Source organism: Mustela nivalis (assembly GCF_964662115.1).
Source record: "Mustela nivalis genome assembly, chromosome: 7".
NCBI lineage: Eukaryota > Metazoa > Chordata > Mammalia > Carnivora > Mustelidae > Mustela > Mustela nivalis.
The window spans coordinates 131,278,685-131,302,834 of record NC_139026.1 but is presented as its reverse complement, the minus strand read 5'-3'; the positions used below and the strand labels follow the sequence as shown (position 1 = coordinate 131,302,834).

The window sequence follows — 24,150 nt, the reverse complement described above, 5'->3', positions numbered from 1 at the left end:
TCTTCTACTACCTAAGCCCAATGGCTAATGTGTGTTTTGGATTTTTAACCTATTCATCTTTAATTCACTAATTCATTCAATAAACACTCACTCAACCCCTAATAAATGCATTTCACTGAGAAGAGCACACATTAAACAAGATAACCAATTCCCCCACTCTCATAGAACATACATATTCCCAGTTATGTCATACCATTAATCATCCTTTTTTTCTCTTGGGTAATCACCTTCCACCTAACAATTAAATTATTCCCATTGCTTTGTTTGAGTCTACTTTACAGAGGGCCAACTTAGATTTGACAAAATCCACCCAAGTATAAGTATGATGAATTTTACTAAACTCATATGTATAACCAATGATATGAGGAACTTTCCATTACCCCAATGCTCCTGCCTCTTTCTCCAACTGATTCCCTTTCCCATATCCACTCTAGGCAACCACTCATCTGCCTACTTTTGCTATAGGTTAATTTTGACTATTTAATATAAAATTATTACATAGGTACCCTTTATGTATGGCTCATTTCATTTGGCAGAATGCTTATGAGATTCATTCAGATTGTTCCATGTATCAGTGATTCATTCCTTTTTAACGGTGAGTGGTATCTCATTGTATGGATACAACACAATTTATTTATCCACTCAGCTGATGGACCTTTGGTTTGTTTCCATTTGGGACCATTATGAATAAAGCTGCAATGGGCATTTTCATATAAGTCTTCTTATAGAAATATGCTTTCATTTCTCTTGAATAAATACCTAGCAGTAGAATTTCTGGCTGGTCTGGTACTGCATGTTTAGTTTTACAAAAAAAAAAAAACTAACAATAATAATAATAATAATTTTTTTTCCAAAATTGTTTTACTGTCTTGTGTTCCCCCCAGCAATGTATCTGTATCCAACAAGTATTTCTCTTCACTTATTTGTCTTCTTTAATTTGTCTCAGCAATGTTTTATAGTTTTTCAGCTTATATAAGTATTACATTTATTTTGTTAAACTTATCTCTAAATATTTCATTATTTTTGATGCTAAGGCCAAATGGTATCATTTTTTCTTCATGTATTTTAAACAAGTGTTACTAGGTGAAAAACATTTAGGACCATTTTTCCAAATGAACCTTTTCATTATGATGATATATATCTCTTTTTCTCTGGTAATATTATTTGCCCTGTAATATAATTCATCTAGTATTAATATAGACACTCCAGCTCTCTTGTGCTTATTTCAGTGTATCTTTTTCCTTATTTTTACTTTTAACCTATCCGTATCTTTATACTGAAAGGAGATTTCTTATAGACAGCTTGTATTTTGGATCTTGTTTTTTTATTCAGTTTGACAATCTCTCACTTGTAATTGGAGTATTAAATCATTTACATTTAATATAGTTATAGATATAATTGGGTTTTAACGGACCATCCTGTTAGTTGTTTTCTATTTCTCTGATTTGGTCCCTGGTTCCTTTTTTCCTATCTTCTTTTGGATAGTTGAATATTTTTAGTATCCAATTTTATCTTCTCTATTGGCTTAACAACTGAGTTTTCTTCTGACTAGATCACATATTTCTTTGCATATATAATAATTTTTATTGGCAGCTAAACATTGTGAAAATTACGTTGTTGAGTGTCTGGATTCTTTTGGGGGGGTTCTCTTAAAGGATGTTGAATTTTGTTCTGCTAGACAGTTGTTTTATTTATGGTTCAGCTTGATCTATTTAAGGTGTGTTTTAAAGCCTTATTACAGCAAGCCTGGGGAAGCTTTGCTCTAGGGCTGGATTAACCATTCTACTACTAAGGCATGACCTTGCTGGGGCCTCTATTTAATACCCCAGATGTTCAATAAGATCTCTCCAATCTTTTGGGTCAAAATCAGAATGTCTTCCAGACCGGTATGAGTCTAAAAATTATGCAGCTTACATCTCCCTGATACTTGTTCAAGCCTGTTCTTTGTCATGAGCATGACTTTCACCCTGTGCTGCTTGACTTCAAAGAATCAAGGGGACCATTAACCAAATTTCTGGAGCTATTTTTCTATGCATTTCCCTCCTCTCTGGCACTCGGCCCTGCAAATTCCAGCCATCTTAGCCTCTCTAAACTCTGGCTTCTCAAAACTCTCTTATTTTAAAACAAAAATAATCTTTTCCTAGATGTTAATCACCAGATGCTATCCTATCTCTCCTTCCCTTCTGGTCAAAAATTCTATGAACTATTGATTTTTCTCCATTTTCTCCTTCTCATACTTCCTGCTGAACGTCTCTAAACTGACTTTCATCCTCATCAGTTCACCAAAATAGTCTAAGACCATCATCAGTGATCACCATGTTACCTATCACTTGCCATTTTTATCTCACTTCTAGAGAATTAAAATAATAATACTTGAAACTGTAGAAGCTTAAGTCTGAATTTAATTACCAGGCCTCCATCTTTCTGGATAATGTTTTTTGCTTTTTATTCATGGTAGTTCAGATATTGAAAATCCTTGGTTTTTGTTGTTGCTTGAGGGAGTCGCTTTTTTTTTTTTTTTTTTCCACAGCTATATTCCTCTGAACTTCTCTAGAATAGCACTCAAGACATTGCATTGTCTCTTTGGTGTATGCGTCTTCTTCAATAAGTTTACCATCATTTGCTCAGTTGTTCAAGCCGGACCTTGAAACACCCGCCAACTCCTCTTCTTCTCACACAACGCATGCAAACCATCAGCAAATTCTGTCAGCTCTACCGTCAACATGGATCCCAACTATGGCCACTGCTTGCCTGCACAATTACCATCTGGGGCTAGCTGCGGAGTTCATGGCTCCTCTGTTAACAGCCTCTGAATTGGTCTTCCAGTTTTCACTTTCCTTTCACAGTGGAGCTAGAATGCTCTTGTGATTTTTGTTTTAAATATAAATGAGATGCTGCTAATCCTCTACTTGTAGCTATCCACTGGATTTCCCTTTTTGCACATTAGGAAAAAAACCCAATCATCACCACCATCCCACCACCTTTGGTACCTAGCTTGTACTCCCTGCTTCGTAATTTCCAGTCATACCAACTTTCTTGGCATTCCTCACACATACTAAGTAAGGCCTTAGTTATTATTCTCTGGCTAGGGTGCTCTCTCCAGATATTTGCATAGCATACTTCCTCATTCCATTTGTCTTTCTTAAGTGTGACCCCACTGGGAAAGCTTGCCCTGACATGGATTTTATTTAAAGTAGCCTGATCATTCTCCATCCCTATAGACTACTTTATTTTTCCTCATTGATCATTGCTATCTGAATTATATTATTATTTGTTAAGTGACTGTTTCCACCAACTAGAATATTTACTATTCTGGTATTTCAATATTTTTAAAGCTGACTTTATAAGCATGTGAATAAATATGCCATATTAAAACAAGGCTATGTCATGACACAATGACTACAATTGTCAAAGGAGTACATGAAAATATATTTAAACTAAAACTATCATAAATATCTTTAATCCTTCGTTAATGGTTGAGAAAACACTTCAGTATTTTGCCATGTCTTCTGGTCATCCTTAAGAAAAAGGTAATATGGGTTACAAGAAGCTTAAAGGGAAGATTCAAACTGTGAGAGCCACAATCTAGAGGGCTATTAAAAGAGGGAAAATACCAATATTTGGCAGAGAGTGGAGAAACTTGGCATGATATTTGTTTCTCCTACAGAGCCTACAGCATTATAGTAATTTTTTATTAAAATGGGTGCTGAGAATAAAATGATAGCTATAACAGAATGCCACACAACTAAATAAATAATACTGTGCTGTAATTACATATCCCATCTGCTTTCCTGTGAGGAGCTCACAGTCAGTCACCAGCAAGCTGGTTGTGAAATTATAATTTCACGCTCTGTACAAAATAAATGATGAACAAAAGTTATTTATAGAAAGAGTGTAATAAAGGGGAAGCATTTTGGCTAAACTGAAATTTTAAGCTCAGTTAATTAGAGAAGCCATAGACTCATAGAGATATTTTTATATCTCTGGTAAGGAAACAAGATTGTCTAGAACAGTGCTGCCCAGTAGAATTTCAATGATGGGAATGTTCTGATTCTGCATCGTCCAATAGAGAAGTCACAAGCCACGTGGGGCTTTTGGGCACTTGAAGTGTAATGTGATGGAGGAACTGAATTTTTCATTTAAGTTTTAGTTGTTAATTTTGATTGATTTTACTTTAATTATTGTAAATTTAAATTTAAATGACCACATGTGGCCAGTGACTACTGCTTTAGCACAGGTATAAAAGAATACAAAATTATAAAGTTGAACTCAGTGAAAGTATATAAATCATGACAGTTTAGTGACTTTTATGGTACCAATAAGGGCAAATAAAAGGTTTTTTTGATGTCGACTGGAATGTGTTTACTACATCAGTGGTCTCAGGTCACAAGGAACCAATAACACAGGAAAAGAGAGATAAACAGAAGCAAGCAGACTACCACTCTAGTAGAACTTTTAGTAAAGAACATCTAGACATCAGTTAAAATCTGATAAAACGTGTAAAAATGAAAATGAAAACAGCTAAAATGGTCTCTGGTTTTCTCTATGACCCAAATTAAAGGTTTAGAGCTAGGTAAGCAAGCTGATAATTTTTTATACAGTTTTGTATATGTTTATTAATTTATAATAATTTTCATTAAACTATGACTTTTTAAAGATTTATTTTATTTATTTATTTGACAGACAGAGATCACAAGTAGGCAGAGAGGCAGACAGAGAGAGAGGAGGAAGCAGGCTCCCCGCTGAGCAGAGAGTCCCATGCAGAGCTTGATTCCAGGACCCTGAGACCATGACCTGAGCCGAAGGCAGCGGCTTAACCCACTGAGCCACCCAGGCGCCCCAAAGATTTTATTTCTTTTATGTACTTACTTATTTAAGAGAGAGAGTTCATGAGCAGGGGGAGAGGCAGAGGGAGAAACAGACTCCCTGCTTTAACCCACTGAGCCACCCAGGCACCTCTAAACTATGACATTTTATTTATCTGTGATGAGAGCAGAAGACAGGAAAATAAAGTCCCATGAAGCTCCGAAATAAGTCCATTTTGGCAGTCGGTGTCAGAGCATTAAGGGTTGCATTCTGAGGTTGATGAAAGCGTCCTGGAGAAAAAGGACCCTGGAGCCATCCCACTCTTGCAAGGAACTGGGTTTGGTTGCCCATGTGAGGGAGCAAGTTCTGTTATTGCCTGTTGCTCTGACTCAATACTCCTGCCCCATATGGCACTGAACTATGGAGAAAAGGTGTTGACGCATGAAAATAAATGTTCTTTAACTTGATACTTAGTGAGATTCCAGAACCATCGTGACTAGTGAGTTTAGATGCTGTGGATTTATCCACTGAAACTTGATTTCCTGAAGTATTAAGCAAATGCTCATAGACTTGAAGACCTGACCATGAATCATAATGGCCACACCCAGGCCACTGGGAACTTCAGTGGCCAGCGGGTCTTCCACAGCTGATCTCCCTGCCTCCTTAGACAATTCATAAAAACTCTAAAGTTTTACAGAGTAATGAAGAGTACCCTCAACTACATGATTCAAAATAACTACTTTTACTAAATTCTTATCTAGTGCCAAGCACTGTTCTAAGCATCTTCTATTTATCTACGTTGTCTCGTTGCTGCGAGTAGATATGAGGTGGCTATCATTACCTCCTCACTGGAGTGGACAGAGGTTGGAAACTTTGCCCCAGATCAAACGATGGATGATGGAGTGAGGATTCAGGTTCTGGCAGTATAACTCTGCAGCCTATGTTCTCAGTCACTGAATATCTTGCCTTATATTAAGTATTGTCTACTAAGATCCTTTGTTAGTAACTCTCTCATGCAATCACTCTACAGGAAGTTTGCCTTTTATTTAAAGCATCACAAACAACCTTTCAGCTAGACATGGAAATGATGTGGGAAGGCAGAATCTTACACTGCTCACTTAAGCTGTATCTTCCCCACATCCAAGCATCTTCTTAGGTAGTAGTCAATTTCATGAAAAAGAATGGAAGTCAATAAACCATACAGGCATATATTAGATGTATGCTTTGACAATGAGAAAATAAGAAAAGCAAAGGGAGCTTTTTGTTTTAACCATATAACTGAACATTCTTCTTTCTGTCCCCATAACCCATTTTAAATAGTAGATGAAAGACTAATAAAAATACAAATCTTTGGAAATAATGTTTTTAGGAACTCTATAAGGAAGTTGTTATTTGTTGACACAGGAAAGTTTATTTTCTTAAGCAGTTATATATTTATCTTTTAAATTTGGTATTCCTTTAAAATTTGTACAAGAAAAATTTGTAGACTTTGAAGAGCTATACCTCAGAAAAAATTCCAAGTTCAGATAGCTTAAACTGTGGCATACTGTTTTGAAGTATTTGAATTTTCAAGATAGAGAGTGATTACATACTTTCACACTAATCTATCAGCTTTATTAACATAAAGTCAGAGTAGGGAAAGGATGGAAGGACCTTGAGGAAAGGCAATAGTCAAGGACCATTGGTAACTGTAACATGCCTTTTTTGGGGGGGGGGTGTCTCACTCTATTTTTTTTAAAGTATAATTAACATAGGATGTCATATTCATTTCACGTGTACAATATGATTCAAAAATTCTTTACATTTCTCATTTCACATCAAGATAAGTGTATTCTTAGATCTCCTTTATCTCATTCATCCCCCACCTACCTTCCCTCTGGCAACCACCAATTTGTTCTCTGAATTAAAAGTCTGTTTTTTCTGTTTGTCTCTTGTTTTGTTTATTCATTTGGTTTTTTCTTAAATTCCATGTATGACTGAAATCATTAGGTATTTGTCTGTCTTTGATTTCCTCCCTCACTTAGCATTATACCCTCTAGGTCCTTTCATGTTTTTGCATTCTTTTTATAGCTGAGTAATATTCCATTGTATGTATATGTGTGTGTTTGTGTGTGTGCGCGTGTGTGTGTGTATATATATATATATATATATATATATATAAATCTCATGCAATCCCTATAAAAAATACTAACAATATTTTTCACATAACTAGAACAAATAATGCTAAAATGTGTACGGAACCACAAAATATCCCAAATAGCCAAAGTAATCTTGAGAAAGAACAACAAAGCTGTAGTTATAACAATACCAGATTTCAAGATGTGCTACAAAAGCTATAGTCATCAAAACAGCATGGTATTGGCACAAAAATAAGACACATAGATCAATGGAACAGAATAAGAGCCCAGAAATAAACCCATGCTTATATGGTCAATTAATCTTCATCATAGGAGGCAAGAGTATACAATGGGGAAAAGGCAGTCTCTTCAACAAATGGTGTAGGGAAAAGAATGAAACCAGATGACTTATACCACACACACAAATAAACTCAAGTGGATTAAAGACTTAAATATGAGACCTGAAACCATAAACTCCCAAAGAAAACACAGGCAGTAATTTCTTTGACATTGGCCATTGCACACGCTTTGGCTGTCCCTAAGGCTGTCATGAACCTCATGAGGAAACAAGAGCTAGATTTCTGGTAATGCTAGGATTAAAACTGTTCTCAAGCCCTTGACTGTGCCCTGCAAGGACTGCAATACAGAGGAAAGACACTGCAAAATTATAGAAAGTGTATTAGACAAATATTTCTGTTGTTTAATAGTCTCTTAATTCCAATTTTAATCAGTGTTCGTCAGCAAGTACTGTGTTCATTAGTCCACTTTCCGATAATAAGATGTCAATAACGCTGTTTTGTGGGGCACCTGACGGGCTCAGTGAGTGGAGCATGCAACTCTTGATCTTGGGATTGTGAGCTTGAGCCCCACACTGGGTATAAAGATCACTTAAAAGTAAAATCTTGGGGCACCTGGGTGGCTCAGTCAGTTAAGCAACTGACTGTTGACTTAGGCTCAGGTCATGATCTCAGGTCCTGGTGTGGAGCCCAGCACTTGGCAGGGAGTATGCGTGTGCCTCTTTCCCTCCCCCCTCGGCCCCTCCCCCTGAGTGTTCTCTTTGTCTCTCCCCCTCAGTTAGATAGATAGATAAATAAAATCTTTTAAAAAAATAAAATAAAATCTTTTAAAAAATGCTATTTTGCAATAAAAAGTGGTAATGTAAAAACAAGAGAATTTGGAATGTTTTAGGAGTATGTCCAAAGGGAGAACAACTAGAATGATGAAAACGTATCATAAACCACAATGACCATCTATCTCTGCAAAGATTTCCTAGACCTGAGCAGACAGATGCTTCTGCTGTCTTTGTTCCCAACTGTACTGAAGGATCATCCACAAGGAGTTATGTAGGGTGTGTGTGTGTGTGTGTGTGTGTGTGCCCGTGTCAGAGTCTAAAGGAGTCCCATAATAATAGGTCTTATTTACTAGTGTTAACTATGTGCCAGGTATTGTATGTGCTTTATTTCATTTTAATTCCTACAACAACCAAAATGAATTGGACATTATAATTCGCACTGAAGAAATTTTTTTTTTGAAAAGCTGAAATAACTCAGCCATAATTGGCAACTGTGCCAAATAACACAGCTCATGAGAGGCAGAGCGGGGATGTAGCTCACGTTTGTAACCACAAAACTCCAGTGTTGTTGGGAAGATCTTGTGCTAAGCTCAGCTTCCCTCAACTATAAAATCCTGTGAGTCTACTGACTGACTATAAGCACTTTTTTATGTACATTTTATTTGAAGAAAATGATACCAAATGTCTGTTTCAAAAGAAGTTTCCACACTGAAAACTGTCCAAGTTCATTTTCTATTTTTAACACAATCTTTCAGTAATTGATAAACCTTAAAGAAATAAGATAAAAACCATGATTTAAAAAAGACAGGGGGTGGGCACTTGGGTGGCTCAGTGGGTTAAAGCCTCTGCCTTCGGCTCAGGTCATGATCCCAGGGTCCTGTGGTCGAGCCCCTCATTGGGATCCAGCCCCGCATTGGGCTCTCTGCTCAGCGGGAAGCCTGCTTCCCTTCCTCTCTCTCTGCCTGCCTCTCTGCCTACTTGTGATCTCTGTCTTGGTCAAATAAATAAATAAAAATCCTTTTAAAAAATTTAAAAAGAGAGACAGGGTTTCGTGTTGTAGGAAATGCATTACTCAAATATTGGGAATAGAAAAAGACGGTGAACCCACACTTTCGTCTCCATAGAACTGGAAAATACAAGACTTCTGATGTCCAAACGGCAGTCTTCAGACAACCTTCTACCCCCATCTAATAGCTATAGCATAAACTCTAGTTATCTTTGAAAATGCACTTGGATGATTAACATTAATGAGAGACAGGCAAATATAAATTTAAAATATTTAAAAGAACAAACCAAAACTATTTGCTCATTAACTAGGCTTATAAACATGCCATCCACATACTGGAAAAGCTAATAATTACTCTCTAATTGTGCTAATTATGTAATGACAACATTGTAAATGTTTGTTTATATAATGTTAGATTTCTCTAACTAATCTTATCATTAGTCAGACTTTGGACTTCTGCCATTGTGTACTCATGTATATACTGGTATGTGCCAAACTGTTTGAACAATTTATTTTTAAAACTGTTGTTAATGTGCTACTATAATATTCAAATCAGATACTTACCACATCCTTAGGAGGTGGTTCTGCTTCCTTCTTTATCTTTTTACCCATTCTGGAAAAAGATGCAATAAATAGTTAAATAGGAGCGCCTGGGTGGGTCAGTTGATTAAGCATCTGACTCTTGATCTCAGGGTTGTGAGTTCAGGCCCCATGTTGGGCTCTAGGCTGGGAGTGGAGCCTGCTTTAAAAAAAAAAGTGTCATTTGTACATTGTTTATACAATGTACAAATCTATGTCACCTATGCCCTTAGAAAGAGATTTATTTCCTCATTTTAACTGTACATGAAAAGAGACTATGCTACTAATATTAGTATTTCTACTAATATATGTAGAAATTATTGTACATGTACAAATATGTTACCTACATTCTTATTTCAAATTCTCAGTGTTTTTGGAATTTTTTGAGCATTAGTTCTGGCTTCCAGGTCGTAAGGAAGACAATACATTAGAGACAAAACTTTTACTTACATAACCGGGAATAGTTTACCATGCTTACAGCTCACTTAGAGGGCTTGGGATACTAAATCCAAGTTACTTTTGAGATCTGCAAGAATGTTTTGCCACAAAAGGATGGATTTTGGACTGCTTTCTCACACTGATCTATCCCGAGAGTATCTGGTGAACACTAGGCATTCGATATTTATAAAAATCATTAACCGTTTTTCCTGGGAGTATGATTTTATATATGATACCCAAGACATACCAATACTAAACTAACATTGGTGTCATTTTCCCAAATAACCAGAAGTTTTCTCTAATATAACCCATAGCTCAATAAAAAAAGTAACTGAGAATGTGAAGAGTTGTATATTGGGGAAATTGGGGCTCCTACTTGCAAGACCCTTTTTACCTCACATGTCCTTGACTGTGCAGGAAAAACATCAAGAGCATTGTTACTCACAGTTGATACACCACAGAGGAGTAACTCCACTTGGGTACAGAGGACTTTCCCGATGTTGATGACTGCTAGAATAACCCCAGAAATCTTTTGAATTTTCTCCCATGAGAGCTTGTGGGATTGTGCTTGGCATTTGTGCAATCTCAGATGGTATAAACTAGTCTTGAGGAAATTACTATAGTTTCCAGAGAAATTCTGGGAAGTGAAAAATCCCTGGAGAGAATCTACAATGTCAGAGTTAGTCCAGATAGTCTGTCAAGATACAACTGCAACTCCTAGCATTAGGGACACTGACCCTAATTTATCACATATTTTTAAAAGCCACATGTTCCTAGAAAAACTCCTAGTTACTTCTGAAATGACATCCCCAAGCTCAGGTCACATAAATTTCAAGATCTTTGAGGGTCTGGGCAAGTTTATGCTGTGATGCACTACCTCACATTATATCCAATACATTAAACATTAAAATGTACCCACATTATCCATTAAGTACAATTTTTTCTTAAAAAGTCTTGAAATTAAGCATTTGAAATTATTCAGCATTTTGTGCACTTGGAAATTCTTACAAAATGAGAAAACTGTTTTCAAATGTAACAATATTAATTAAAAAATTTAACATTAATTTTTCAATTTTCTTTTCAGATTTTAGAGGCAATATTTTTTTCAAAATTCAAACATCATCTCATAGATGCTTAACAAGCACAAAGACCCTAGGCTTTTGTCTATAATATTCCAAGCAGATGCACAGAAACTATTCTGGATGAATGAAAATCTATCCTACGACTGACCTCTAGGAAAAAGAGACTTCACAGCTCTTTGCAACCAATTCCAAGATACAGCAGACTTTGATTTATATAAGAACTGCTTCTGAATAGTGTTTGAGAACTGAATTACACCTGTAATTCAGAATTACTGTAGGTAATCTGATTTTCACTCAGGAACTGATTTTTCCCATTTTAAGATAGTGGCTTTGAATAATTGCATATTAAAGAGTGCAGAGGTTGGAATAGCCTTAACACAGGATTATAGCAATGGAGCTGTTCCTACGCAATACCCTGAAGTAGGAAGCATTTAGTTTGTGTTTTTATTGCCACCTTGAGCATAACAGTTAATGCAGGAGGAAGTATACAACTGACATAGAGCCAGAGGCAATAAGCCTCAAAAATAATCCTAAGGTGTTTTTTTTTTTAACTTTGCAAATTCAACATTTTACTTAAAATCAACATGCTACAACCAAATTACCTTATATTATTTTAGTCTTTAAAAATTTGTTTTCCTTTAAAGCTTCAGAGCTGTCAAATTAAGAAAATAAATCCTTTCTACTGAAGCAAACCTGCTTTCCTTGACTATTTTACCACCTGCCCATTGATGACTTTTATTGTGCTAAAATAAACATACTATAAAATTTGTGATTTTAATCATGTTTAAGTGTATAGCTCTGTGTCTACTGTCTACTTTATAAGGTAATACATTTCGTTACAGAAAATTTGGAAAACAAGGAAGGGCACTTGGATTTAAAAAAAAAAAAGAATCACTCAGGAAAAAACTGAGGGAGATCAGCACTATTTCAATATAGTTCCTTTTTCGTGTGTTTTCTACAGTGATTTTACCAGCCTACCTGGATTTCTAGCTCCTATTCTCAACTTCCTAATATAGGAGGAAAATGGAACCATTTTCCTCCTATATTAAACTGATGGACAAGTTCAAGAGAGTTCATTCTCAATTTATTGCTCCAATGAATCAGCATATCATGTCATTTAAAATAATACTGTAGGGGCGCCTGGGTGGCTCAGTAGGTTAAAGCCTCTGCCTTAGGCTCAGGTCATGATCTCAGGTCATGCTTCCTCCTCTCTCTCTGCCTGTCTCTCTGCCTACTTGTGATCTCTGTCAAATAAATAAATAAAATCTTTTTTATTTTTTATTTTTATTTTTTTAAGATTTTATTTATTTATCAGAGAGAGAGAGGGAGAGAGCGAGCATAGGCAGAAAGAATGGCAGGCAGAGGCAGAGGGAGAAGCAGGCTCCCTGCCGAGCAAGGAGCCTGATGTGGGACTCGATTCCAGGACGCTGGGATCATGACCTGAGCCGAAGGCAGCTGTTTAACCAACTGAGCCACCCAGGTGTCCCCTAAAATCTTTTTTACAAAATAAAATAAAATAATACTGTAAAGTCCACTATTTATCTGAACAGTCTCCTATTGCTGAGCACTTGTTTCCAATTTCCTGAAATTACGGGTAAGTCTGCAATGAACATCCTTAAACCTAAAATGTTCATCCACATTCTGCACCTGCTTCTCTAAGGTAAAGGAAAATAACTGGATGAAAAGGCATGAACTTCACGGCATTGGGTACGAAAACAAATCTGCTTTAAATGTGCATCTTCCCGATTATTAGAGAGGCGCCACATTTCCCGCCCCCCCCCCCCGAAAATGTACCAGTCATTTGTACTTCTTGGTGAACTTTCGGACTACACGACTTTAAATTTTAGTCTACGGGGAGATCTTTTTTGAGAAAACTTACGGGGAGGAGGAAGGCTAGAACAAGTGGGGACTCGCTTCTTGATTTGCTGAGAGTCAAGCAGCGGAATCTTTCAGATGCCCTCTCCGGGCCTCAGTTTTGTCACCTGTTAAGTGGCAGGCAGCGGATGCTTAGGAAGCCCACCCCGACCCCCGTCTAATACTGCGGGCATAGAGCAGGGACCGACAACCCTTTCCAAGGTGTTCGTTCGTTCCCTCAGGTGGCCCAGATGTCCCCACCCGCGGGGCACCTTCTCCTTGCCCAAGTTCTGCTGGGACCTTGGCCCTGGGCCTCTCCAAACCGCGGGAGTAGCTGCTCAGCCGCACTCCTGCGTTTACCTGCCAGGAGATCCCTCAGAGCCGCGGCTCCTCGGACCTGGAGAACTGCACCCGCCGCGGCTGGCGCGCGCCTCCTAGGCCACTGTTGTTCTTGGTTGCTAGGCGACACCGGGCCGCGGCTGCGCGCGCAGCGGAGCGCGCGCCTCCGCCCAGGAAGCTCGCGCTCGGCAGCCAGAGGAACTCATTGTCCGGCTTTAAGAAAGCGGTCCGTAGGGAAGGAGCTCGGGCGTCCTCCGCTCCCAGACTCCACTGCTTTGAGGCAGGATAGACGGGAGAATCCTCCACTTCCTAGTAGCTGCAGGCGAGCGCAGGTGCAAACTGTAAATCAGCAGGCGTGCGGCCTCAGCTTCTCGCCTGTGGACTGGTTCTGGATTCACCAACTCAGAGATGCTACCGCTCTCTCCCCAGGACGGGGCTGGCCAGAATCCTGGGATGACTTACAAATCTCCACTTTCTGTCCGGACTCCACGAAGCCTCAGACCTGCAGGGCCCAGACCCTGCGTGCACTTGGATGTCTAGTCTGCCCTCCCAGAACTTATCTTGGCCCTTCAAAATCTCCCCGTCCGCCTTTCTTTCCTCTTCATGCATTCTTCCCAATGGCCTAGACCTCCGTTTCCCTTCTTCGTCTTCCACCCTCCCCTCCAATCAGCAGTTAAGGCAATTGGCCTTCTTCATTTTGCCTTGTATTCATTCAAAAATATTTATTAAGCATCTACTATTTGCCAGGTCATGTGCAACTTGTGTAATTCTTGGAACATTCTTTCATTTCTATTTAGTTAAGCCCAGCTCAAATGCCGTCTTCATAAAATACTCTTTGATCGGATCTTAGCAACAACAAAAAAAAAACAAACAAACAAGCAAACAAAAATATCTCCCTCTCTTGAATTCCTATCACACTTTTAAAACTCTATCCCTTGCCTGCCTCTGCTGGTCCCCCAGCCCTAGGAGAGTTAGATGTTTCTTATAGTTGCTTCTTTCATATCGCTTTATGTCCTTATATCACCTTTTAAATTACCTGATAAACAACTTTATTCATATTTAAGAATTTTTATATTAAATTTTCTATCAAATAACTTGTGATTTCTATCTTCTGGTTGGGATTGGGCGTTAAATAATACACTCCTGGATCTTCAGCCTTTTCCCCTTCGATATGGGAATACTGTGAAGTCTCTCCTTTGCCTCATACAAAAAGCAGAAACAAAGAACCTCCTTTCAACCTGTATTTCCTTCATTCCGTTTTTCTCTTTCTCTTCGTGACTGAGTTTCCAAAACAGTAGCCTACATTTGATATTCCCACATGTACTAACTTCCATTCACTCTTTAAACCACAGCAATCTGGTTTGATCCCACTGCTAAAACTACTCCTATCCATTGGCTGTTTCTTGGTTTTCATTCTTCCTGACATCACTGCTGCGTATAACTCTCTTGATAATACCCCATTCTTGAAACACCTTCCTTGGTTTCCTTGATACTACTTGTTCTTGATCCTCCTACTTTTATGACCACCATTTAAGGTCTTTTCTATATAGACTTAAGTGTTGATATTTCCCAGGGTCCTGTCCCTGGTTCCCTTCCCATACTATATGCTTTTCGAGGGTGATCTTTATTTTTGTGACTTCAACTGCCATATATATAGCTCCCCAGCAGACTTCAATACTGAGCTCTAGGTTCACATATCCTTCCTCTTACTGGAAAGCTCTAACTGGATGTCCACAGGCATCTCAAATATCAACACTACCCATCTGAACTCATCATTTCCCTTTAGGAATATGTTTTTTCTATGTATCAAGAGGTACCACTACCCATCTAGATACCCAAGCATGAATTGTGAATGTCATTTCGGAACCATTTTCCTTCATATTCAGTTACGTGAATTCCCCTAAAACTGTGTTGAATTTATTCTCACCTTTCCATTCCCATAGCTAAAGCACTGAATGTCACCATCCTTTACCTGATTTCATCTAACAAGACTTCTGACAGGTCTATCTCCCTCTAGCTTCATCCTAGCTTCAATCCACCTTCTCCAAGATGACCAAAGTAATCTTTGTAATTTGTTTCCCTCTTTGCTGGCTCCCAACCACTCCACCACATGCAGGATGAGATACAACAAGATTCTTAAATTAGCATTCCAGAGCTTATTCTGGCTGACTCCTTCACACTGCAATAACTTCTCTAATCACTCAAGAAAGAAAGAAAAGGAAAGAAATGGCAAACTGTGGGCATAATTCTCAAGTACACTATGACATTTTATGCCCTTCACTCTCCTAATTAGGATGAAAACCATCTATTTGTCTTTCAAATTTTATCTTAGTCATGATTTCCTCCACAAAGGCTTCATTGGCTTCTCCAAACATGGTGAAACATTTCTCATTTTTTTTGCCATCACTGCGCCTTACACTTGCTCTATTTCTGCTCTTTTCACAAGATACTGTAATTTATTTGTTTATGTGTGTGTCTCCCCACCTTAGGCTCTTTCTAAAGAGCCTAAATAACTAACATTTGTGAATGCCCATATGAGCCAAGCAGTGATGAAGCATTTAATTGCATCATTAAATCCCCACCATAAGCCTTTCAGGTGGAAAAGAAATAATTAGTGTAAGGTCACTCTATTCATAAATGGCAGAGCCAGAACTTGAACTGAAGTCAACTTGAATTTTATAGCCTTGTTCAGAACCAATGCATCATACTAGCCCATCCTGAAAATACACTTAACAGTGTTAAGTTGTAGAGACAAATTGTAGAGTTTTCATAAAGCAATTTAAGCTACTCTCTTAATTATTTTCCCCAGGCTCTTAGTCTTTACTGTGCATGTCTATATTTTGGGGTCCTTTTTATTTTAACATATATAACTGGATGATTTTTGATAAATGTTTACAGTTGTGTAACCATTACTACAATGAAGCTGTAGAGCATTTCCATCATCCCAAATTTTTTTCATGCCCCTTTGAAGTCAGACTTTTCCCTCCAGCCTTCTTCTCCAGGAAAAACTGATGTTTTCTCTCCCTATAATTTTGGATTTTTAGAATATCTTATAAATTGCACCATGCAATATGCCGCCTCTTGTGTCTGGCTTCTTAATTTAGCATAATGCTTTTGAGATTTGTTCATAGTATGCATGTATCAATAGCTTGTCTCTTTCTGTTGCTGAGTAGTATTGCACTACATGGATATACAATATCCAATCACTGGTTGATGGACATTTGGGTTCTTTCCAATTTTGGACTGTTATAAATAAATCTGCTCTAAACATTTATACACAGGTTTTTGTGTGAACATATGTTTCCCCTTCCTTGGGAAAATACCCAAAAATGGAATTTCTGGGTCTTATGCCATGTGTATGCTTGATGTTATGAGAACTTGCCAAACTGTTTTTCCAGAGGATCTATACTATATTTGCATACCCACTACCAATGAGTGATTGATCCAGTTGCTTCCTATGCTCTACAACACTTGATATTATCAGGCCTTCAAATTTTAGCCATACTATTGGGTGTGTAGTAGTGTCTCCTCTGGTTTTAATTTGCTTTTTCTTCATGACTAATGATCAGCTCTTTCTACATTTTAACCATGTCTATATCTTCTTTTGTGAAGTATCTATTCAAATATTTGTCCTACTTTTAACTGATCTGTTTGTCTTATTACTATTGCCTCATAATAATTCTTTATATATTCTGGATACAAGTCATTTGTCGTATATAACTTGGAAATATTTTCTGCCCAGTTTCATCATAGTGGAAAATTAAATGTAGAGAGCATAATTTAAACACGTGGGTTGCTCATTGCTACTGGGTTGGTCACTGTTTCTAGGTCTTCTCAGAAGCCTGGTGAGGCTACGAATTCAGCACACATTATAAATCAGAAATTTATAGATCCAGACTGTGATTACAAGAGACAAGGTATTGTGCGGCAGTCACTGGAACTCTCTGGTTCTCTAGCAATCACTTAAACTTAAAACTCTAAGCCTGTCATTTTCTGTCTCAGAACTACTAAATATAATTAGAAGTAATTTGCCCAGTCTGCATCCCTTATGGTGCTTTTGTTCACTACACTCTGCTACAGCATAGCCACTTTTGTCCTGTCAAAACTCTCTCCAAAAAGTACTTCTTTCTAGGAGACCACAGGTGATGCCCATCAGAAATCCTCTCAAAGTAAACAGATCTCTTCACTGTTTTCAAACTCACTCATGTTCAACAACCACTTCCAGATTTACATCTTTGGATTTCTAAGGTCAGCAGCTGCTTCTGGTACCAATTACTGTATCATTTGAAGTTCCACTATGGACAACAAAATCTAATCTAGTTGACAGAGAATTCAAGATTTATAGCATTGTTGCAAGGGCTGAAGGAATAGGTGCTAGGCTTTCAGAGATGATTCTGACAAACAGTACTGCAAAGCATTATCCACAATAGCCAAGATATGTAAACAAACTAAATGTCCATTGACAGATGAATGGATAAAGAAAATGTGTATCTATATACAATGGAATACTATTCAGCCATAAAGAAAGAAATTCTGCCATTTGTGACAATACGGATGGACCTTGAGAGCATTATGCTGAGATAGGTCTGACAGAGAAAGACAAATATTGTATGATCACACTTAGGTTTGGAATCTAAAAACACTGAACTCATAGAAACAGAGTAGAATCATCATTGTCAGGAATCAAGAGGTCGGGAAAAATGGAGAGACATTTGTTATTAGATGAATAAATTCCAGGGATCTAAGATAGAGCATGGTGACTGTAGTTAACAATAACTGTATTATATACTTGAAAACTGTTATGCAGGTAAAGCTTTAATATTCTCACCACCACTGCAACTACAATAAAACAGTAATTATGTGAGGTGAAGGATATGTTAGCTAACCTTATTGTGGTAGTCATTTTACAATATATATGTGTGTTAAATCATCACATTGTACACCTTAAACTTATACAATGTATGTCAATTACATCTCAATAAATCTGGGAGCAAAATAAATATAGTAATATATATTAATAAATACATAAATATATATCAGTATTTAAATATTTATATATAATATACAAATAAATATATCTCAATATATCTTTTTTTTAAAGATTTTATTTATTTATTTGACAGAGAGAGATCACAAGTAGGCAGAGAGGCAGGCAGAGAGAGAGGAAGGGAAGCAGGCCACCCACTGAACAGAAAGCCCGATGCGGGACTCCATCCCAGGACCCTGGGATCATGACCAGAGCCGAAGGCAGCGGCCCAACCCAATATATCTTAAATGTAGGGGCAAAAGTGGGAAACCAACAAAACCAAGGAATCAGAAACCTTAAATCATGCAGAATAATGAGGATTACCTGAAATTCACATGTATGCTCTCCAGTAATTCATTTAATCCTCAGCTTTTTTTTTTTTTTTTTTGTCATGGAAAAGTTATGAAGTGAAGCAACAGTGCCTAGCAAATCAGGCCATCTCCCCTCCAAAAAGATTTGAACTTCTTAAAGCATCTGTGAGCTTAAAATTTTAAAAAGAATAAATTTTTTATGAAACCAGTTACACCTGTATGAGATGAAGTTTAATTTCATAGCAATAGCCAACTCACATACATAATTATAGAATCACTCAATTAAACAGCCTATGTTAAAATTGCCCATGTTTGGGGTGAGCAAGATAAGAGCATGGAAAAGATGTAATTTTTGAGCAATATCATAAGTAGATGCATTTACGGCATGTGAGTTGCCATAGAGATAGCTCTAATCTAGAAATCAAACATTGATCAATCTGTAGGCAATACAAAGTATACCCAGTTAACTAATCTAGTTAGACTACCTAAAGAGAAAAGCTTCAAAAAAACCATCATTTGTTCTGCAGAAAGGTACCAAAACCAACTTTTTGAGATAAGATATTTAAAGTGCTAAATGAATATGTTGAAACAAATAATATAAATTAGGTAAAATGCTTAAGATGTGTATACTGATATTTTAGGTCTAAGTCAAAGGATGTATATCAATAGTTGGTTTCCAAAATGCCATCTTTGACTGTTAATTACAGAGAAATGTTGGTGTAAAATTTTTCCATGGACCTGTTTTCCACATTAAATGATATTCTCAGAATGGTGCATCTAAGCCACTAGAGTCATACTTGTTTAGAAGTTTATGCAAAGAATTAAGATCAGAAAAATATACTACCAGTTCCTACCAAAGAGGAAGACCAAAGAAAATTTTCTCAAGTTTCTGAGCTAAAAAGGAAATGAAATTGTGAGTATAACTGTGGGTATAAATGATTCTTACTTGCAGATAAAGGCTGGTTTATCGGTTCAAAAAAAAAAAAAAAGTGTCAACAAGGGGCGCCTGGGTAGCTCAGTTGGTTAAGCAGCCACTCTTGGTTTCGGCTCAGATTATGATCTCAGGGTCTTGGGATCGAGTCCTGCCTTTGCACTCCGTGGGAGAGTTTCCTCCCTCTCCCTCTGCCCCTTCCCCGGCTCACACGCAATAGATGTGTTCCAGAAAACATGTTTTTGAAAAGCATTTTTGGAATCTAATTATACTTTAAGAACATTAAGAGAGTTCACTATTTAGGGAAATCTGGAGATGAATCACCTTATACTGAAAAAGAAAAAAGCCCTTCAATAAAAGAAAGCAATTATCTATTATTTATCTACTTTACAAATCTAAATTTGTTAGAGTGAGGGGGTACATTTGTATAATTTAGATAATTTATCATTGTATGTTTCTTTTAATGTATTCTTTGAACTCCTTTCCATTCAAATTGAATTAGTCCTATGGCTGATTGTTGTAAATCAATTGAACTTGGTTGAAGATAAGTAATAAAAATGTAACTTCTGTCTGTAACATTCAATTCAGTGTTAGGCATGTAAGAAAAACCATAAACAGTATGGTAACCTTCCACCTTTCCTAGAGCCTAGCATACATGTTTGCCAACATGTACTATAAATAGTTGCTATTTTTCTCAAAAGTAGATTGCCACAAGGCAGTTTCTTCTACCACAGTGTGTTATTTAAAAGTTATCTGCTTTTTTGGCTGCTGTTCAAGAGAGTTCTTTGCCTGTAAATCCTCTTTATCTCATGCAATGGTTGAAGCAAAACCTTGGCAGAGTTTCAGTGCATTTGTCTCTTTGAACCAGGGGAGAAAAAAATTAAGGACCCCAGAGACTGACAATGTTCTGCAAATGGTCACGAATCAGTGGGGAGCCCCGTTGGCTTTTCAAAAGTGTAATATCACTGAGTACCCACTGTGAAAATGAGATCTCCTCACATGAAATAAAGACACACCCTAAAAAAGATCATTTAAAAGCCTGAGAGAAAGTTTCCAAATAAGCAATATTCATTGTTTATTTTACTCCAGGCCTTGAAAATCAGCCTAACTTAGTGGACTGGGTCCATAAGTAGGACTCCTTTAGCTCTTAGACTTGATATTACATTCCTTGGACTCTGAACTCAGTTTCTGTAATTTGCACTATGGAAATACCAGCTTGTTTGCTAGAGGTTGTGGGGTTGAGGAGAAAACAGGATGTATTCCACTTAAAGAAAAAGATTGATAACACGTGTCTCAGACAATATATTTTTTTGTGAGGACATCTCATGCTATGAAGGAAGCCTTAGAATGACTTCTCCCACTAGCCAGATACCTACATGAAATGTGAACCTATGCTTATGGAAGAACAGTAGAAACTATGGTCTCAACAATCCCTTGACATGAAGATTCCTTTAGTTTGGCTTCTGGCATTCAGTGTGCTTTAAGAAAGAAGGAGAAGAATAAACAGCAGCAGCAGCAGCTGAACAACTCTGTCTATTTAACAATCTCAGCTTAAGGACGCCTGGCACTGAAAATAAGTGGGTTGATCAAAAATACAAGCCAGATCAGAAGCACCAAAATAAACTCTATTGATTAACCTGGGACTCCCCAAGAAAACCAGTGTTTTGGTGGTAGAAAGAATGGTTCTCCAAGCCCTTCTCTTTGGTGAGAGGTAAGATCCAATAGCAAATTGTAGGCCAGGATGCCGGGTCAGATCTCACGTTGGCTTTCTTAACCAAATGGGCCGAAGATTTTGGTTGGATCATGACAGATAAGTGATTATTGCCAGAAAAGGAGTCTGAGCATAAGCCTTTCCAGGAGCAGGTGCTGACTATCATCCTGGATCCTTTGGCCCCTCCTTATTTGAAGGACTAGGCCACCCCACATGGATCTGGTTCTAAGGCAAGATCATTTTAGGTATAGTTAGTTTAGTTTCTACAAATTATTGGAGAATTGTGTCTAATTTAGGACAAAATTATCAATCTTTCATTTCCAAATTTTTTCATTTTCCATCATTTATTTCAAAAAATGCCAAGTAAAATAAGCTTTAAAAACAAAATTGGGACACTTGGGTGGCTCAGTCAGTTAAGTGTCTGCCTTTGTTTGGTTCAGGTCATGATCCCAGGCTCCTGGGATCGAGCCCCATGTTGTGTTTCTTGCTCAGCAGGGAGCCGGCTTCTCCCTCTGCCTGCCGCCCCCCGACTTGTGCTCTCAATCTCTGACAGATAAATAAATAAATGAAATATTTTTTAAAAATGAAAATTCTTACTTAAAATTAATTTAAATTGGGGGCACCTGGGTGGCTCAGTGGGTTAAAACCTCTGCCTTCGGCTCAGGTCATGATCCCAGGGTCCTGGGATCGAGCCCCACGTCAGGCTCTCTGCTCAGCAGGGAGCCTGCTTCCTCCTCTCTCTCTGCCTGCCTCTCTGCCTTCTTGTGATCTCTGTCTGTCAAATAAATAAATAAAATCTTTAAAAAAATTAATTAAAAATTGACCTAACTTCTCAAAAAAAATAAGCAAAAGATGATAATAACCAATTATAGTATATTTTGAAATAAGTAGAGAGGAAAGGTTCCCACTGTTTGTTTGTGTTTTAAAAAATTAAGTGAAATAAGTTAATCAGAGAAAGACAGTTATCATACAATCTCTCTAATATGAGGAATTTGAGAGGCAGGGCAGGGAGTTGTCGGGGGAAGGGAGGGAAAAATGAAACAAGATGGAACTGGGGAGGGAGACAAACCATAAGAGACTCTTAATGTCAGGAAACAAACTGAGGGCTGCTGGAAGAGGGGGAAAGAGGGGTTAGAGGGGCAGGGTAGCTGAGTGATGGACATTGGGAGGGTACGTGCTATGGTAAGTGCTGTGAATTGTGTAAGACTGATGATTCACAGACTTGTGCCCCTGAAACAAATAATACATTACATGTTAATAAAAAGAAAAAAATTAAACCTTAAAAAAATTATAATGGATAAATATATCTACCAGTGGCCATCTTAATTATTAAATATTTAAAGAAATAATTATTAGTTTCAAACAGAGTATAATCTATGATAAGTGAAATTTTATAAATTTAAGAAAATCATAATTCGCAAGAGATCAGCATTATCTAAAATGTATCTTTAATTTTGACTAAACCCCCAACTTCAGAAAACCCTGAAGGAGCTACTGATTTTTTGAGCAGTTGATTGCACGAGTATAGCCATGATTTTAAATATGATTTTTCTGTAAGAATCAAAAACTTAAAGAGGGATAAAATATTCTGAAATCTGTATTTAATGGAAGACCGAGATCATGCTCACACAAAGATTAAGCAACAAAACAAACTCGTAAGTACAAGAGATTTTCTCTATCATATTAGTCTAATTTAATTTTTCACCATGGAGCTGATATATATTAAAAGAAGGAAAAAATCCAAAAAGAAAATGATATCAAAATAAAGAGATTTAGTTTTCTTCCCTTCAAAATAGAACAAATTTTTTATTTCAAATTTAATCTCTAACTCTTTTAAGCACATTCCTACCTTGCAGAAAAGAAAATGTAGTTCTACATATAATCCACTTCTTACGCAATTTATTTTCATTGTAGTTATAACATACTACTTGGTCCTTATACTTGAGAAATTAAGCGTAAACCAGTGTTACTCTACTGTTCTTACTTAGCATTCAAATTATAACAGGAATTAAACACTAGTGACTTTTTTCTTTTAATATATTAATGTTGACCACATACAATATATTTCATGTAGATCTTGCAATTTTGGATTATTCTCATTACATTTTTGAACATCTAATAAATACAATCGAAATCCAAAACTATCCTTCTAAGTTTGGCATTACTAATTGGAAATTAATTAGTTCAAATAGAAAGTTGCTATGCTTGGGGCGCCTGGGTGGCTCAACTGGTTGAGGGTCTGACTCTTGGGGTTTGGCTAAGGTCGTGATCTCAGGGTCTTGGGATTGAGCCCTGCTTTGGGCTCTGGCCTCGGCAGGGAGTCTGTTTGGGATTCTCTCTCTCACTCTCCCTCTGCCCCTCCCCCCCGTGCTGGCTCTCTCTCTGTCTCTCAAATAAATAAATAAATCTTTTTTTTAAAGTTAGTATGCTTTATATTTATCCAAAAGTGTTTTTATAGAATGTTACAGTTTTTGTGATGAGAAATATTTGCAATTTCTATTCTCTTACTAAAACATTTTTAATTAATTGGTTCACTAGAATTAAAAATAGCAGATCATACCAGAAGTTCTACCTTCTGCTAGTTCTGAATACTACATTTTATGATTTGAAGGTTCTAAGGTTGTCCTTCAAGTGGCTTCAATCAAGAAAAAACTCATCTTAAAAGCCAAAATCAAGAAAATAATCTATATCCCCTAAAACAATTGTTACTTTGGCCTTAAATGCAAGGCTACTGGATTCTATTTCCATGAAAATTTGCCCTATGATGTAAGTAAAATGTGTGGTGTTATGGGGATATGTAACTGATTCAAATATTTAGACACATATTTAATTATGGATTTGCTAGTATTGTGACTACTGAGAAAATTATTTGATGGCC

The 24,150-nt window shown here is 37.2% G+C and overlaps 1 protein-coding gene across 5 annotated transcripts in view; it reads right to left on the bottom strand.

Annotated features, from left to right (window-relative positions):
* The window catches only part of ARMC3 (armadillo repeat containing 3), a 92,593-nt gene extending 79,168 nt beyond the window's left edge, over nucleotides 1-13,425 (bottom strand). For 4 of the 5 annotated variants that reach the window (XM_082742128.1, XM_082742125.1, XM_082742129.1 and 1 more), the window contains exons 1-2: nucleotides 13,315-13,425; nucleotides 9,566-9,614 (exon numbers count right to left, since the gene is read on the bottom strand). In XM_082742128.1, coding sequence (XP_082598254.1) covers nucleotides 9,566-9,613 — 48 coding nt within the window. In that variant the 5' untranslated portion in view covers nucleotide 9,614; nucleotides 13,315-13,425. The remainder of the gene's footprint in view (nucleotides 1-9,565; nucleotides 9,615-13,314) is intronic. The other variant, XM_082742126.1, reaches the window with a different exon arrangement.
* Between the last annotated feature and the right edge of the window lie 10,725 nt (nucleotides 13,426-24,150).